We start from the raw sequence: 18953 nt of genomic DNA, 5'->3' as shown, positions 1-18953 counted from the left end.
TATCTCCCCAGTGACTTATATGTGTGGGAGTTTCTGTTTCATTTCTGTCCAGTGAAATGCTGTGGCAGATGGGGAAGCGATATCCATTGGTTTCTGGCTTGACTGGTCGGGTCATAGAATGCTAATGAGTGAGCTACTATGTTAGCTGGCAACTGTCAACAAAGCAGGGGCTGGGTAGCTTAACCTCGATGAATGCATCACATGTTATGATTGCCACATATGTAGCATGCAAATGCATTGATGACCACAACATTCAAATAAATGTGTAGTCAAAAATGTTTCCCTCTGAAATATAGTGGGGTAGAAATATGATGAAAGAAATGTATTTGAAATACTCAAGTGAAGTACCAATATCTCAAAATTGTACTTAAGTGCACTACTTGAGTAAATGCATTCTGTTACTTTCCACCAACAAAACAAAGAAATAAAAAGGAAATAGAAAAAATGAAAGAGGTGAAGAGAAGAGAATTGATGCAAAACAGGTAAAGAGTGATAAAGTTGAAGTCTTGCAAAGCAGGCATCCCATAGCATGTCCTGTGGATTGGCTCCTCTGATGTTCAGAAGAGGTTAGACATCAAATATCATGAAGCTAAGTACATTAAAACACTTGTCTTAATGAGCTCAAGTTACACTTTAACAATGAAACTGTCAGACTTCAGAACATCCACCAACATAACTCAGAAATATCTTCCAGTGGGCATTCTGTCGGCTTATTAACTACTTTCTCTTTAAGGGATTTTAACAAAATAAATAAAAAGAGCCAACTATATCAACCCTTGAACCTCTGCTGGCATACTCTGCAAAACACAGAACACTTAATGACTCAGTCAAAACATTTTGGTTTTTAGGTTGAAGTGAGCCAAGGTTTCCAGAAAGCTCTGACATTCAGTCAAGGTCCTGAAAACATCTGCAAGCGTTAACAGAAGATGAACAAAGTTTTTGAGCTAAAAGTGGTGGTTGACCTGCGCACAATGACTCACGTGTCACCATTTGAAATTAATAGTAAATTTGAAGGGAGAAAAGAAAGCGATGAGGAAAAGGATGAGCAAAATGAAAGGACACCTTAGCACATTCCCACATTAAAATGCATGAAGGCAAGCCTCAGATCCTTGAGTAAACCTGTTCATGCTTTACCGAGTTGCACAAATTCAATTAAGCATGCTTTCCTCTCTCTTCTCCAACTGGACCCTTCCCCTCACACCCAGCGCTTCATACACTCACAGACAGACAGACAACCTACGCCTTTGTTGGCCTTCCACACACACACACACACACACACACACACACACACACACACACACAAAGTCAAAACCTCTTCCCATCCTACCAATAGTGCAGTGTTCTCCGTTCCAACCGGGACTGCATTCACATTTGCCGTCCCTGCAAGTGCCATGTTCGTTGCAGCGAGGGTGACACGCCCTCTGGTCACACCCAGTGCCCATCCAGCCGTCGTCACAGCGGCAGGTGCCCGACACACAAATGCCATGGCCACCACAGTCCGCTGCACAAATCTCTGTGGGAGACAGGGGCATAGAAAAAGACAAAAAAAGAGAGTGGGGGAAGACAGACAGAAAGGAAGGAAAGGGGGGGTGGAAATGGGAAGGAAAGGGAAAAGAAGGCGGGGATGGGACAAGGCAACAAGGGGTGAAGAAAAGACAAATCCAGGAGTTATTGTCTAGGAAAGGCAGCCACGCTCCACTACCTTGTCTGATGGCAGCTGAAAAGAAATTCCTGCACCTCATAAGGGGCCAATCCTTTTTGACAATACAAATCTAATAAGTCCATTATAAAGAAAAGACATGGAATGTGGAGACCTAAGCAGACATATTCTTGCCCTTGCCTCTTCTCCTTTTCGTAAATTCACCTCTTTCTGACAAAAAAAGGGGGTAAAGAGGAGATAATACACAGCTGGAACTTCTTGTAGCAATGACAACGATATCAGCACCGTTATTTGGATTAAACTGTGAAAGTTACTATATATCCTCTGTTTTACATGCTGTGTTCATAGCTTTGCACATTAAACAAAACAACAAACTTTGTTCCTTAATCGTCACATACACACACAGTACAGTGTAGTGAAATTCTACTACTGCATTTAACCCATCCTAAGTATTAGGAGCAGTGGACAGCTATACATACAGCGTCCGGGGAGCAACTTGGGGTTCAGTGTCTTGCTCAGGGACACTTTGACATGTGGCCGGAGGGAGCCTGGGATTAATCCGCCAACCTTATGGTTGTGGGGCAACTATTTTACCTCCAGGCAACAAGCCACAATATGGGCAACAGGCAGGAAGTAATAAGGCTCCACAAATTTATTTAAGGCATTTTATGTCAATATGCTGTTTTTATTCTACCTCAGTGCACCAGAGGAGGAAGTGCATTCACAGTATGAAGGACACTGAAAGACAGAGCCACAGTAAAGCTTGGCTGGAGCTTTTGTGTGGCAGCTGAAAGACCTCCGTGACACATTACCCACGTCTGATGAACTCCAGGGAGAGTATGACAAGACGAAAGCTCAAAGAAATTAAACACTGACAGATTTATTTATGAAACTCATTGAAATGTTAACCTCTTTATTAACTATTATGTAAAAAAAAAAAAAAAAAAAAAAAAAGAGGCTTAGCAGTACTGTATGGGCAACGAGGAACAATAGCCATGTAATCCTAGATTGTTAACCGAGCCAATTCAAATATGACTACAGGGGGGACCAAACTAGAGGTAGAAATCTTTTAATAAGTCAATTACTGTCTTTACAGCCTATTTTGTCATTGTTACAAATTACATTTGAGTGGTATTTTCAGCCACAAACCATAACATGACATTACCATTTCAAAAGCTTTTTTTCTTTTCTTTTTTTTTTGAATCACTCTCCCCAGCACTTTGTTGCAAATGCTAATTTTACATCTGACTTTCGATTTAGAGGCACAGTATGATAGCAGCATTTAAATCAGTGCCCCCTATGACTGCTAAAACATACACAACAACAAACATCATTACACATGCAAACACAGAATATCAGATTAGGATTCAGGTACAGAGGTCTGCTCGTCAGTCATTTTATATAATAATTATTCATTGTGGAATCATGCCTTCCAAGTCAATATTAACACATTTAAATAGGAGTTGCTAATGAACATAATGAACATTTTGAGTGATCTCATTAGCGCATGAGTTGAAGAAGCAAAAACTTACCCTACCAGTTCCTTTCTCAGAATGATTAGAACACATAATGGTCAGAGAAAACAGACTCAAACTGACTGGGAGACAACTGTTCACTCGGAACAAAGGAGAAACCTTTAACATGGAAAAGATGCAATTATAGCCTGCAGGCAAACCCTCATTATCTGTGACCAGAGGAGTCCGCAGTGAGAAATACCCCATCCCCATGATGGCCGTTACCATTTGCACTAAAGGGCCGTGTAAACAAACTTTCCTCTGGGTGAGAGAATGGCAAAAATGGCATAAAAACACACATATTAAAGGACATAAAACCTCAGGCATTGTTTTATGGCTTGTAACAGCATTACTACCAGCTGTGGACACCCAGGTTATACTGTTCCAAAGCCACATGAGAAAATGAGTTTGTGACTTAAAGGTATTGGGGAGGGGGGGATAAAAGAATCTTGAACGACTTATTGAAAGCTTTCCATCTTTTGCTTCCCCCAGTCTCCAAGGTTACAGGCTGCTAGTTGAACTACCCCACCACCAAGCTTAGTGTTGTATTAGAGCACAGAAAGCTCTACAATGACCAGGATAAAGGCGGATAAAGAGCCAACTCGTCATCATTTACAGAGCTCTTTCTCTACGAGGCAAACTCAGACAAACTGCCCATTTCCCTCAAAATCCCTGGGATTACCTAATAGGTCATTGCGTCTGCTTGGAATATAAAGGGATTCGTGGATCCAAGAGACTGCCGGACTAAAACTCTCATATCAGAGATAGTTTGTGAGAATACAAATGATGATGTCTAAATGAAAGCAGCTGAAGGCTGCAGCTGTCACCGCCTATCCAAAGCGTAAATCTGCCAGAGAATAACCCTAAAACATGAATACAGTCTCATATGATCATTTATACGTGGGATGCTTTCATCTGCATCTGCCAACACTGCAAGTAAGTGATGTTAGATACCTACATATGATAGCTCTTTAACAATCCACCACTGAGGCTACATCTACACTGCTGCCTTTTCATTTTTAAGTGGCGTTTTGAGACAAAAACGATCTCCGTCCACACAAGAGTAGCAGAACTAATCTCCGTCCATATTAACACGTGCACGTGGATGAACGTCCTTTTTAAACCAAAACGTAGTAGTGTAGATGTAGCTCGAGTTCTCTGAGAGTTTTCAGCAAAATACTCCATTGGTGAATGTGAGCACGCAGGCTTTTCATCTTTAGAGCCTCAAAAAGGTAAATTCTAGGTGTAAAACTGTATCTTATGCTCAGCCTATTCTTGGCTACCAAGAGAAGACATTCCCCATGGACAAAATGAACACAATGGGAACATTCCTCCGTAGCAGAAAAAGCTATCATCAGCTGTGAGCCTTGTGCCAACGTGAAGAAAGCCAGAACTCAAGAAAGAGCATTAACATGCATTAGATCATTCCCCTGACAATACCCCTGCTATGCGTGCATCCCTCTTTACTCTGGCTGCCAGCTAACCGTGTGGAGCTTGAGGATGAAGCCATTCGTAAAATAAGTCAATTTAGAGCAAAATCAACCAGAGTTTGATTGCTAGCTGTGGACCTCCAACTGACGATGTGAATAATTGAGGCTTTCATGTGGGCTATTTTATTTCCACGTAATGACAAATGTTTACTTCTGTGAGGAGCGTGGCAATTATCAAAGTTATGTTGAATCAAGCAGTGAAATGAATTCTGACAAAAAGGGAAGGATTTTATCCCAGATATAGTGACAGAGATGTCAAAATTAATACATGTCGTTGCTGTTTGTTGTCAGATGTGGGGTATTAAAATAAAAATGTAAATATTGAAGGTTAATAAATTATACAAGCTACTGTTAAAAAAAAAAAAAGTAGTTGAGGATCGATACATGTAAGTGAGAAGTGTATAACTACAAATATAGGTACGACTGAGGTTTCACTAGCTTTACTTCATAATTAAATGATGTTTTCTTTTCATATAATGCTTTTTGTACATTAATAAATACATAAGATGATGCCTAAATGCTGGAAACAGCAAAGAAACTGCAACAATTTTTTTTTTTTTATTTAATGTTTTTTTTTTGCTTCTACTTGGTAATCAAAGCTACATCAGCATTGATCTGTGAAAGGAAATTCGGCCAATGTTTACTCTCGTCTGAGGGAAGTGCTCACCTGTAGAGCAGTCATGGCCCGTCCAGTTGGGATCGCAGCTGCAGGTTCCCATGTCTGCCAGGAAGGCTCCGTGTCCAGAGCACTGGTCCATGCAGGAGGCCCTGGGGCTCTCGCATCCAGGCCCGCCCCACCCCACAAAGCAGTGGCATTCTCCCTGGACACACACCCCTCGGCCTGAGCATGTCGGATCCAAGCAGTCCACTAAAAGGGTTCCAAAGAGACAGCGTCAGACACACCAGTCACCTGCTGTTTCCCTCTTTCAGAGGCAACCTGGCGTCTCTATTTGAGCCTGAGTAGAATGACAACTGCAGTGGGCCGCAGCTCAGCTGCAGCTGCCTTAGTGCAAGTACAATGAATGTACAAAAAGGAACACAGAAAACGATGCGTGGCAGCATACTTTCTCTAAAACCCGAGACAAGATTTACAGTCAAACTAATTAAATCACACTGAGGCTTATGGTACCAAACTAGGAGTACTGCCCACGCTCCTGCTGGCACGGTCCCATTAACTCATAAAGGAAATTCCTCCTGAAGAAGGAAGGTGCCTTCATAGAAGCATATTTCTCGAAAATGAAAGCCATGATGATGCAAAACAAAACCCACATTACCAGAATGTAAAGGAGAAAACGGAGTAAAGTAAGGAAAATTCTTTTAGGCATCCTCAACACTAGTTTACAAGACTGTTTGAAGATCGCTGTGACTGAGGAAGCCTTGCCCTGGCTTCCCTCTGCTGCATCTTTTTTTTTGTGCACTGCATCAGTGTACACAGTACACAGTGTATCAGTTCAATTAGTATGCACATATCAAACTAATAGCTGCTTCTATAGCATCCCTTCCTTTGACATCTTATTAAATGAATGCTCACTTTGTAAGGCACCGGAGTTGTGGGAGCATACAATCAAAATAAGAACATTCTTATTACCAGACAATATCTGCATGGTAAACGCAGATGGCAAATGGGCCCCAAGCAGGAGCAATGTCTAGCCACTGAGAGAGGCAGGCTGCGCCATGGCAGCTCCCCTTAACCATGACATAAATGGGTATAAAGGCCGTCATAGTAAGACAAACAGGATCTCTCGCCTCTTAGCAGATGGTTTGGGCAGAAGGCACAAAGATCAGAGGCTAACTGACAAGAAACTCTCTCCTGGCAATTAATCATTGTGGCTGAAGGTCGCACGGAAGAAAGGTAAAAATGTTAAAGGGCCCTCGTCCACATTCCCCCTCCACTCCTTATGGCTTACACTCCACCTAAAATAGAATGGGGGCCTACGGATGTCACAAACCCCCATTTATCAAACTCCCAGGGCCATTTTTCATCTTGAAATGAGAACCTTCAAGAGCTGGCAAACACAATGGCTCCTTCAATCTTATCTGGTCAAGCCTTATCCAGCATCGTGAATGTGGAGTTCCTAATGGATTAACATCAGACTTTGTGTCTGAATTTCAGGCAGTAAATGGACTGTTTCGATTATCGCAATGCCTTATATCCATGATTTATACAGGAAAAGTCACCTAGGATGCATATTGGTAAGTGTTATGGCTGTAACGATCTTCATAACGGATGTCCTGCCTTTATATTACTGGATAGACTGTTAAATAAGCCATACCCACTTAATAGCCGTTCCCATTACAGGGATTGCATTAAAATGTCTAGCACTAACAAGCTATGATGGTGGTTACAACAGCCATATTATGTAGGAATTTATACATTTAGGATACATTACCGTCGCTTATGAAATAATCACCTTCTTCACAGTTTTCCCCTTTGTAGCCTGGGTTGCAGATACAGGTTCCCACGATGCAGGTCCCGTGGCTACTGCATGTGATGTCAATGCACTGGTTGGTGGGAATGTCACACTCGGAGCCCTTCCAGCCGCTGTGACACATGCAGCGACCTTTAAGGTATTGACCATTCCCACTGCATAGCACTGGACAGGCAGCTTTAAAAAGAGCAGACAGCATACATCCATTTGAATGGACCCCTCCAACCATAGCTTCAAAGAATAGTAAGTGTGTGCTAAAGCCTCGATCTGACAATGAACTTCTGACCAAAATGTTAAAAGGTTTCCTTTCCCCGTGTACAACATGCCGCACACATTACTGCACTTTGGCATCCAGCGCAGCTGTGACCCAATTCTAACAAAAACTAACAACACATATCTTATAGCAACACAATAGTTGAATAAAAAGTGTAAAATGTGGTGCCAATCAACACATGGATAACAGATGGCAGCACGTGCAAAGATGCGACCAAAACAAACTGCTATCATTCTAACACGCTGCTCAAAGTTGTTAATTTGGTGGAAAATGAATACAGCCTTGGTGTCATTAATTGAAAGAATGATTCAATACCAGCCCTATAATCTAAAGCCCTCTTCTCTATACAGTTATTCAAGAGTTCTTTTACGTGCAACACAATACGCCATTAGGAAAGATAGACGTTAAAATGAATCGTCTGGAGGAGAGCTGCCTAATTTAATAAGAAAGATCTGAAGTACAATAAAAAGTAATTGTAAGATTGTAATGGCTTTGTTCTGGTCACGCAGTGAATATAATTCGGTCGGCACCCTTAAAATGCTATGTATGAATGATGTAGATCAATAAAGACATTATTATGCTATGGGAGTGACTTACCTCGCCCACAGTCAGGTCCTTTGAATCCTAAAAAGCAGTGGCATGTTCCAGCAACACAGTCCCCGTTTCCAAAGCAGTTACTGGGACAGTCATCAATGGAATCTGCAAGACAGCAATCAGGAACGTTTCTGAGTAATGTGGTTTGAAAAAACAACTTTCCTCCCACTCATTTTCTTTGGCTTGATTATTATGCCTTTGCTAATGACAGTAATAAGCACAGGCTCCAATCCTGTCAACATTTCTATTTCACTGCAAAGCATGTTTGAATGTTACTAATGTTTCACCCGAATGATAGAATTCACTAAAAGAGTAAACACCTTCTGATCACCTGGGCTTCAATCAAAACTCACAAAGCCAATACATTCTCAGAATTTCCGGATGCACTGGATGCGACAAGTGACACGCATCATTTGACAAACCTAATTTGATGCTTTGACGGCACACTGAAACCAGGCGATCTGAAGCCTGGAACCTGTTTTTCCCCACTGCCAAAACCACTGCCAATGGTTGGATTTTCAGTCTGCTTTAGGTATTGGTTGAGACAATGAGCAGGCCAGGCAGACTGCTTTGTGCTCCTGTTTCCTTTTTTATCCGTTTATAAGTGTACTTTAAAGGGATATTTTTCAAGTTTTTAATGCTGAAGTGGTTTTTGAGACTCGACGTGCAGTACTCCGGTGGTAACTCAGGTCACATCAACAGTACTGGGGACTCTTTCAAAAAGCAGCTAAAAACCCAGCTGTTCAGACAGACATTAATACACAACACGTACATTTTTGTCTGGTGTTTTCTCTTTGCTTTGTTGCTTGACTCTATTGGATTTTATTTTGTTTTGTTGTATTTTTTGAAGGTGCAGCACTTTGTGACTGGTGTCTGTGAAAGTAGCTATATAAATAAACTTTGCTTGCTTGCTGCATGCAAATAACTTGTAGTCTTGTGGAGAGAACCATCTGGAAGGGTTTTGACACTGAACTTGCCATTCAAAAGACCCCTTTCTTTGTCCATTTCTGCTCCAGGAGGTTTGTTTCTGCTAGCCATCCATAACGTCACTGTTGCATCGCTTCCTAAACTATAGTGTGTAGCATATGTCCTTTTGTGGGCCATTGACATACGCTGTTTTTTAATGTGTTCTTTTATTATATTATCAATCGGGTCTTTGAAAACAACTTGTCCACCAGTTTTGTATAAAAAAAATGTTTTTAACTGAAGGAAAACGATAAAAATTGAACGAAATATAAAAAAGGTATCTTGGCACCTTTTCTAAATGTAGTTGGCCTCCAATCAAATAGTGTGGGATTTTATCCCAGACCCCAGCCATTCAGTCTGATCAAAAAGCACTTTCCACACACTCACTGGTGCTTCACCATGTGCACAGAACAGGCACAGGTAAAGACACAATGCTGTTTTGTCTTTTAGCATGTCTTTGAAAAAAAAAAAAAAATGACTATGCAACCCCTAGAACTGCAAGAATAGTATAACATTCAAATTAAACATTTTTTGTTCTGTGCACCTGCTTTTAAGCCATTACAATAAATATTTGAAAAGCTTAAAGGGGAACTATGCAGTTTTTTTTAGCTTAATTTACCTTAACTGAACATCACACATACGCCCATTAAGGAACCGGCTAACAACGTAGCGATGAAGTTTTTCACACTATCGTCATGGCCGAGCCGGCAAAATAGAAGCAGAAAGCTAGGAAAGCATTGTTGGAGGAACAGAGAAAGAGGAAACGGCAGACTGACCGAGAGAGGAGTCAGACACGAGTAAACATAAGAGCTGCCAAATATCTATTCCGAAGCTGTAGGTGGAACTCTATAGAGCAAAAAGCCAGAAAACAGCGAAGAAATGGCCAAAACTGCATAACACATAGCTTTCCCTTCCGTCCCCTCTTTATCTTTCATGCTCTTAGAATACTTAGAATATCATATGCTAAAAAACTTAATGAATTAACAAGTCCCCCCCCCCCACTTTTTTCTACAAACACTTGCATGGAAATACAAGTAATTGTATTGGTTTCTATAAAAAGAAACCAATACAATTCCAATGGAAGTTATACTGTATTTAGCATGATGTTGTTTACATATTGTATTGCCTCCTATTGATGGTGATTAGTGGCTTTACTACTGTATCTTTCTGTGTTTGACAGCGTTTTTGTGTGATGCAAACACTCAGCACAACACTCTCCATCATTTTCTTTATCCATCCCTCTAATTAAATAAAAAAAAAGGCAAAATAATTATTTCTACTACTGTGTAATGACACTTTTATTAGAAATAAGAGTGACCAGTGAGGCGCTTGACAGCAGCAAAATTCTGAAACATGATACTCACTAAATTAAGCCTGAAATGGTGCTGAAAAATATTCAGTCTTGTCCATTGCTTTCAGGCAGCAGAAGCTCTGAGGCAAAACTTACTGAACAAAGAATCTCTTGTGCTCCGCAAAAGGGCTAGAAATGTGAGCCATGGATTCAGTTTCCCTTTACTCTGGAGAGTCAATCAGCACTGAGGATGCAAGGCAAGACAGAGAGAAAAGACAAAGAGACAGAGCGAGAGGGGGGAAAGAGATAGAGGCAGAGAGCCAGAAATACAGTGAAAAGAGAGAGAGGGGGAGAGAGAGAGAGAGAGAGAGAGAGAGAGAGAGGGGTAGGGAGTGAACAGAGACATGCTGCTGATGTTTTCTGTGCTGCAGGCTTGCATTTGCCATGGAGGGTTAGTGAGGGGATGCAGAGGAGACTATCCTCCGGGGTGGTGGAGGCAAATCAGCATTTTGGTTGGGTTTTGATGGATTCCAACATGAACATGTACCTACAGTAGGAGAGCTGGGCTTTTTTGCTCAAAGCTATTGAAACCAGCAGAGAGAGTGAGAGAGAGCGTGTGAGTGTGTGTGTGTGTGTGTGTGTGTGTGCGTGCGTGTCCATAAGAAATTCCTCCCAGAAGTACAATTATGCAGGAGAGATTCCTGGCGTGAGTCTTGCAGCTCACGTATATAGGGACAACAAAATAAATAAATTAATAAATAAAAAACCTAAGCGGATTGTAATTAAGTGTCCACCAACCAAGGCTCTGCAAGATCCAACTTAAACTGCATTCCACTGACATATAAATGTATTCTGACAGGCATTCTACGATAATCTTTTTTTTTTTAGATGATTTTTGGGGCATTTTCAGGCTTTATTTTGATAGGACAACAGAAGACATGAAAGGGGAGAGAAAGGGGGGAATGACATGCAGCAAAGGGACGCAGGTCAGAGTCGAACCTGGGCCCGCTGCGTCGATGAGTAAACCTCTATATACGGGAGCCCGCTCTACCAACTGAGCTATCTGGGCGCCCTATCATGGGTTTTTCTTTGGTGAACAGCAAACGGTCAAATTGAACATATTTAATAGAGCAATCGTGAACTGCAGTGCTCCCATTCTGAATGCTGCTGACACATTTTAGTAGACTACGCACTTCCCATGTCTGTTGGCTGTGTTTCCTCTGAGAGCAGGGAGAGAAGGCCATGAATATCTCTTAGCCACATACTCGACATAGGGCAACGCATAAATCATGGATTCAAGCAGAGCTTCATTGAAATTCATTACCCTTTCACATCAGGGGAGCTAACTATTGTGTGAGTCTCTCCAGTCGGTGAGGACAGAGTAGCGTGCAGTAGGCAGGTTTAATCAGTGCCTTGCCATGCTCTCCGAGGATGCTCAGCACCTTTGAATGATGGGTCGTTGTGTACAGAGAGAGCGTCTGCCATTGAGTGGGACAGGATATGGAGTAAGACATTGGTGCTGGCTCTGTGATTCCTTTCACTTTGCTCCCCTGCATAGGAAGCCATGTCTGGGTTGAAGCATGTCTGGCACCAGGCAGCAGGAACAAATGGCTTCATGCTCCAGAGGGCTGCGATACAACACATTCAGTGGGACACATATCACATTGCCATGGAGCCACAGCCAAGTAATGAGAAGCAGCCCAGATTAAAGACAGGGTTGGCCATCCCCCCAGATGTAGTATGGCATGGCTATGTGCAACAAGCAAACCATTCATTTAATACATGTAAGGAACACGCGGTGTCTTACTGACACTGACAGAAACACTAAAATACTAAACTACGGTTTCATTTTTAAAACAATAACGGTCCTCACGAGCGTTTTAGCATTGTTTCACAACTAATCTCCATCCATAATAACATGGCTGAAAACACATATCACAGACTGTTCCCTTACACTGGGCATGCGTGTGCCAGTAAGGCTAATAACGCCACTGGACACGGGAATTGTCGCGAGTCGCTCAAATAACAGCTTGCCTCTTGTGCATGTAGGCCGTAGCATTATAAAATGTAGACTTTAACTGCACAACAGCTGCTAGCATCGACATCAAGGTGAATGGAGGAACCACCGGTAGTCAAGGCTGATGTAGTTTATTTTCTTGCGGAAAAGGGTCACGTGATGGGGCTGTGACTGATGAGAACCAATCATGGGTGTCTGCTTCATTGTTTCCAAAGGTCTATGTTTCTCTCTGTACTGAGTAAAACGCAAACCCCAGGGGTTTCAAAAGTCTCTGTTTTTTGGGGCTTGGAAACGCCAGAGTAGTGTGGACGCGCAGTCTAAAGGCGCTGACACACCAACCCGATTATCGGCCGTCAGACAGTCTGGCGAGGTCGGTGACTCGAGTCTGTTCGGTGTGTTCCGTGCCGTCGTCAGTCGGAGGAGCCCTCGGCCTTCATTTGGGCCGATTTGACATGTTGAATCGGAAGGCGGGCAGTCGGACTCAATGGCCAATCTGATTGGTGGAGCGCTAACTTGGAAATGACGAGCGGGATGAGCCTGACTAACGCCTCTCAAAATCTGACGAAAATCTTTTAAACTGACCTTTGTCGATCTGAAATGAAGACAGATTCAGCAACTGCACGGCCTATTTCTCGCTTAAAATGTTTTCAGAAACACGTTTCGGTGAGCTGTCTTCGTAAAATATGAGATCGTATTCCGAACGAAGCCGCCATTATGCCCGGTTGTAAAATCCGGGAGCAGCCAGACCCACGTGACGCGTTCGTCCAATCAGCTGCCAGTTTTCATTTTTTGGGCGACAATACAGATTAGCGCCGCCTGCTGTTATGGAGACGTATTACGTCTCGCTCACGCGCAGAACGTACGCTCAAGTCGGCGTCGCTTCGGTGTGTTCCGAGGCACTTTCTGGACCAACTCGGGGAGGCAGTCAGTCCGACTGCCTTTTCTGCCGAAGGTCGGCCGTCTGGTTGGTGTGTCAGAGCCTTTAAAAATAAAAACGTATTAGTGTGGATGTAGCTTTAGTGTCTTATAAACAATGCTGCTTGTGTCTCTCAGTGCGCCTGTTCTAGATATTGCTCGCATATATTTCTATGCCTGGGCTGCTCCACTTGAAGGTCAACGCTATCCCTCCACGGCTCAATACAATCCAGGCAGTTGGTGAGATTCAATTTCTGCTGAAGGGCACTTAACCGGTGACCCATTTTAGAAAGGGCCCCTCTGCCTGCCTCTGAGCTTCTGTGGGCAGATCAGCTCTGATACAAACAAACAGAGGCAGAATTTTAGATCTGACTAACTCTGCCCCTCCCCATTCCCATCTGTTGCACAGAACACCTTATCTAGTTGTGTTTTCTCTGATGCAAACCACAGGAGGCCTTCATGCAAACCCAGTCATGAAGAAAAAAGGAAAAGTAAACATGCAGCCCTGACTCCCCCTCCTTGTGTCGTATATATTAAATATTGAATTACAGCTGTTGTTGGCACCGCAACGGGGGGGGGCGGGGGGAGCATCTCTTGCCTGTCTCCACTTGGTGTTACATTAGTGTTGAGGACAGCTTCTTATCGATCTGCTGCCTGGCACGGCCCCTGTCACAGATGGACTCTGGCCCAGGAGCTTTTAATTAAAGAGCATGTGAGAACAGCTCTCAGCTGCCATCCCTGTGAAAGTCGACACCTTGGGCCCTCTCACACCTTGCTTGATACAGCAGTGCCAATCAAAGGCGCTTTAGGCAGAACAAAGAGGAGCGTACAAAACGGAATCACCTCCCCAAGAGGACGTACTGTATGTCTGAAACACAGCCGCGTGGCACACACAGTTAATCAGAAGAGAAAAATATCATGCCTACTTTGATATATGGAAAGTAGATGGAAATTGGAGCAAATCATGATCAAAAATGGCACTAGCAGGAGGGTACAATCATACTTTGAATTGTATGCAAATGGTTCCCAGAAGCTGGACCCCTGATTCGCTCGGAAGACACTCAGGCTAATGAGGATATTATGATCTCTAAATGCCCTACTCAGGGGCATTGCAGGATAGCACTGATGTCCTGATTTTTGTAATATTCAGCTTCACCTTGATTAACCTGCACTTTCCTTGGCTATTGAAATCTGCCAAAAAAGTGCCTCTGACTCATGCCCCAAGTCTGGGCTGTTTACTGTGGGGTTCTGCTGGTTGGTATTATAGGGATTATGTTGATTGCTATTACAGGTTTCAGCAGCAGGTCATGCCCAGGGCGCTCACCTATGGCGGTGGTGAGGAAGGAGACAGTTTCAGTTTCTTTTCCGTCGTTGTAGATGGCCAGGTGCCAGATGCCCGAGTCCATGTACTGGATAAAGCCTGTGTCGTGTGTGGTGATGAGTACCATGCTCCGCTGCTGAGCCCCAGGGCCCTCCAGACCATGGACGTCCTGGGCCAGGAGCCGCCGCCCATCCAATAGCTCCACAAAGTCAAACTGCAGACAGACACACAGAAAGTGAGAAAGACTGATAGGTGGACCGCAGACACGCCATTAAGAGTGACATATGAGACTTGAGTGCTTTCAGCTCTCTTTATAGCGGAGCATCATTTGGTGCTGCATGAATAACTCATCATTCCAGAGGGGCTTGAGTAAGTCTTGGCACATCGTGGCTGGATGGGCTGTGATAATTTCCTAATCCACATATCTTATATGAAAGCCTTGTGTAAAACTATTAAAGGGAGAAAATGGAAACTTGGGGGGGGGAATGTAAGTTAGTGTTTACCAAATACCATCTGCAACGATTTGCTTCATATCAGTAGTGACTCAATGAATACCAATGAGACAGCATTTCATTTTTGATCTACATAAGGAAGGGACTCTTGACTCATCTGCCACTATGTGTTATCAGACACAGCACCAAAACTTCCCTCTAAACTATTTCCTTTGAAGCAAAAATAGAGAAAAGAGATAAACAAGATCTTTTGACAGGAAACTAAATTACGTTGGACCTAAATGCAAACAAAAATCATGCTATGAGCAATTTGTAGAACTCCAGTTACATTTAGAGCAGAAATCTAAACTCTGTAAACCAAGCAGTCAGACATGATAAATAATATGATGATGTATCTGTGCTGCGCATAGATGGGAAATTAGTGTAAAGAAAGATCTCCCTTTCTTGGCCCCTGAGTCCCGTATCTCTGTGTGATTCATTGGTGATATTGAACCTGAAAGAAATTTGCCATAAATCCTTTTCTGCAAGGAAGAAAGTGATTCATAATACAATAGAGAGATTTATGCATTGGCTTGTATTAATGAAACGTCCCTACATGTTTAGACAGATGTTTTTAAACAATATTCCAATGTATATTCTGTGGCAGAATGAAGAATGGAAAAAGAAGTCGAATCCTTATACCATGCAGGCATGATTGTAATTTGTTTCACACAGCCTCCCATTTACTGTGCTATTACTACTGTAAACTAAAAACTACTGTTGTCTTACGCAAAGAAGACATCATGATTTGTTACAGAAAACACAGAAGCATAACAACTAGATAGAATAGATAAATGGAATGCGGTAGATTAACTGTAGTAACAAATGAATGAGTGTCAGAGACATTCAAATGTTCCCCACCTGTGTGTGTGACGGAGGTAGGCCTCTCCTTCCGTAGACTCCCACTAAGGCATCTTTGCTCAGGGACACGTTAAACTTCAGGTACATGGGATGATCAATGAAGACCTGGGACCTCCAGAAGATACCAGGAGGAATCTGCTGCGCGACCTTGCGCCCCACGTCAATCTCGCCCATATCTATATAGCTGTCATCTGGGAACAAGCTGTCCAATTTGCCTGCATTGCACACAAAGCAAATCGGTCGAAGAGATCACACCATTAATCCAGCACGTGGAAGGGAGAGGGAGTCAGTCTGCCGAAGCATGATAGTCTGACCATATCACAGATATTCAATCACATCCCTGACAGCGAGAGGAAGGAAAAAATATTATGAATGAACCCTCTGACCACTGCCAGCAATTCCAGTCCCAATTCCAGTGGGGTAGAGTACAGAACTAAGAATAATCCAATTGAACATCAGTCTGGTCCTCAAACACAATTCTAGTTACATCCTGAAGTGACTTGTGTTGATTTTTCATCTTAAATGGCAAATCATTATTTAAAAGTCTGTTTAAAAGGAAATGATGAAATGTTTAAATACCTGGTAGCATTGATTATTTTAAAGCCTCATCCCATCATTAAACTTGGGATCACACTTTGTACATTTTATGAAGTTTGCTGGCTGAAGCATGGCAAGTTGTTTTTTGTTTTTTTTAATGATCTGTACACCATTTCATAAATAAAATAAATAAATAAATCCTCATCAAAGTGAAAGGTTTTAAAAAGTAGGATTTAAATTGGTTGAACATATGGAGTGAAAATGGTACGAAAAATACTTCGGAAAATGCAACTGCTGTAATACTGTGATAAAATACAGTTATAATTGTAGTAAAAGCAATAAAGTGAAAATTGTAATTATAGTAAAGAGGGATCTCCAATGCTAGTAGCCGCTCAGGTACTAGCACACCCACTGCCAAAAACTGTCCATATGCTCCATAATACACCTTATATTGGACTCGGTGGAAATGCCAACATCTGTTTGCCCATGTAGATGAGCTAATTTCTGCACCGATGTCTGCTAAAGCAGACGTCCATACAAGCTACCCCCAGGACTTGGTGGCAGACATGGCTTTAGGTTACACGTGGTACGGCAGATGGCAGTGTTCTCAAAAGTCCATCAGTGGCAATGGGTTTTTTATCAGAGTAGACAGGACACACTCCCCTTCTCCCAGATCCAGGCTGTACATAATGCGACAACACACATACTCATTTCCCACATGTTGGGGTGCGTTTGTATTTATGCAGGACATTAATGGAGAGTACTCATCAGGCTGTTTAAATAAATCATAAGCCGAGAACAGTGATAATGGGCCTCATGGTTAAATAAATGGCTGTTATTCTGCAAGCTGAACTACAACAATGCTTTGATGAAAAGACAAGACTCCAAAAGAGAGACACTAGTCTGAATTTCAACACGGTGCACATCTGCAACGCCTTGATAAAACATTAGATAGCTCATCATTGTTTTCTGGTGACAGCAGTGAAGAATGAGACTTATTTAGAAAACCATGGCTATTGATTTCCGATCGGCAAACGGCGGCCATGCAGGGTCTAAGCTCAGCTGTAGTCATGTGTGTTGTTGGCTAAACACACTTTCTGCTGTCTGGTAAATGAAAAAGACAACTCCTGGATTCATCTATATGGTAATGACCCCATCTTCTACCTATTGTAGTCTGCCAGTGGCAAATCACATGGTTAAATCTGGGCCCATTTGTTCGAGGAATGGAACAGAGCAAACTTTCCTCGAGTCGAGCAGTTGGTACCATGGGCGTGAGCACATTCTTTCTTTGGCTGCCAGGAAAGGCAGCCCAGACTAGGAGATGAAAGGATCACATCCGTTCTGAAGAGGACAGAGTGGCTAATCCCCCTCCAGCCCCTGGATACTCAGTCCCTTCAGCTGCCCCATTTTCTCCCTCTAGGAACAAATAACACGTTCCCACTTACAACAACTTTCATAGGATTACAATGCAGATCTCTTTGCATGCCTTGGAGACGAGTGAACACAATGTGAAACTGGATGACGAAATAATAACAAACTTGCTTGAGCTCATAAAATGTCATCTGTAAACTTTAAGATTTGAAAAAAAAAAAAAAAACTGGTTTTCCTTGCGCAATGTTGTTCTTTTCTGACGCGGGTGCAACAGTTCATGATAATGAATGAAGAGTCACGCAAATCATCCTGAAAATATCAGATGCCTTTAGGTAGGTTTACTTAAGTGTTAGTTGGAGAAAAAAAACAGGTATGTGTAGTGAATAAAAATACATTATCCTTAATGCATAATCCTTAAATTGCACTTACTCTCATCTTTTCCCTTGCGGTCAGGTATTTCCAAGCCTGTGTTGCCTAGTGGTGGCAAGCTCAGGTCAGTAGGAAAAGGTAGGCCACTTGTATTGTCCTCTGACAGCTGGTACATCTGTCTCTGCATGGGTTGCAGGTGCCAGTTCAATCCAAATAGGTGCATGGCTGAAATATTAAACATAGGACAACTTCAGAATTGATTTCCTTTTTTGCAATTCATCAAAGCAAAATCATATACACTCTAAATTACATACAAAAGGTGTCAGCTGTGAGATAAAGTCACAGGAAGTAAATTCCAAAGAACAATACACGGTTTAATGGTTAATGGCATTTTCTTTTTCCAAAGTGCTGAGCAGTGAGATCAGAAGATGAATGCTATCCTGACCTCATAGGACAACATCTGTCTCACCACACCAACACAAGGCAGGGACCATCCCCAGTGCCTTGTGTCATTTTTCCAAACCCCATTACCTTTCCATTCCCTTGCAAAACTAGGGGACAAAAGAAGAAAAAAAAACACATCAGCAGGGAGACACCCGGGTGTTTCAATGTGAACACAGTGGATGAGACATGCTGATATTTTACAAGGTCGACAAAAGACTTGTCCTTTGGAACAATGGCAGCAGAGCGCAGGGCAGAGGAGGAGGGGCTGACCATGACAGATCACCAATAAGAAAATGGACAAGATCAGCTTAGCGAGGCAAAAGCCACCTTGGAAGTCAACATTCAGCAGAAAAGGCCCAGAAACTCAATATAGCTATTTTATTGGTTTGTTGGTTCTCTTAAGCTCCTC

At 42.5% G+C, this 18953-nt stretch overlaps 1 protein-coding gene across 6 annotated transcripts in view; it reads right to left on the bottom strand.

Moving 5' to 3' along the window:
- The window catches only part of tenm4 (teneurin transmembrane protein 4), a 143007-nt gene that overhangs the window by 68889 nt on the left and 55165 nt on the right, over positions 1-18953 (bottom strand). For 4 of the 6 annotated variants that reach the window (XM_078243231.1, XM_078243237.1, XM_078243243.1 and 1 more), the window contains 7 exons: positions 18197-18325; positions 15824-16038; positions 14475-14685; positions 7965-8066; positions 7076-7270; positions 5332-5532; positions 1328-1513 (listed from right to left, as the gene is read on the bottom strand). In XM_078243231.1, coding sequence (XP_078099357.1) covers positions 1328-1513; positions 5332-5532; positions 7076-7270; positions 7965-8066; positions 14475-14685; positions 15824-16038; positions 18197-18325 — 1239 coding nt within the window. Of the gene's footprint in view, positions 1-1327; positions 1514-5331; positions 5533-7075; positions 7271-7964; positions 8067-14474; positions 14686-15823; positions 16039-17454; positions 17461-18160; positions 18326-18953 lie in introns of all 6 variants that reach the window. The other 2 variants (XM_078243223.1, XM_078243215.1) reach the window with 2 other exon arrangements.

This window comes from Sander vitreus, chromosome 3, assembly GCF_031162955.1.
Source record: "Sander vitreus isolate 19-12246 chromosome 3, sanVit1, whole genome shotgun sequence".
In the NCBI taxonomy this organism is placed as follows: Eukaryota; Metazoa; Chordata; class Actinopteri; order Perciformes; family Percidae; genus Sander; species Sander vitreus.
Note: the sequence above shows the minus strand (reverse complement) of the source record. Positions and strands in the feature narration are given on the sequence as shown.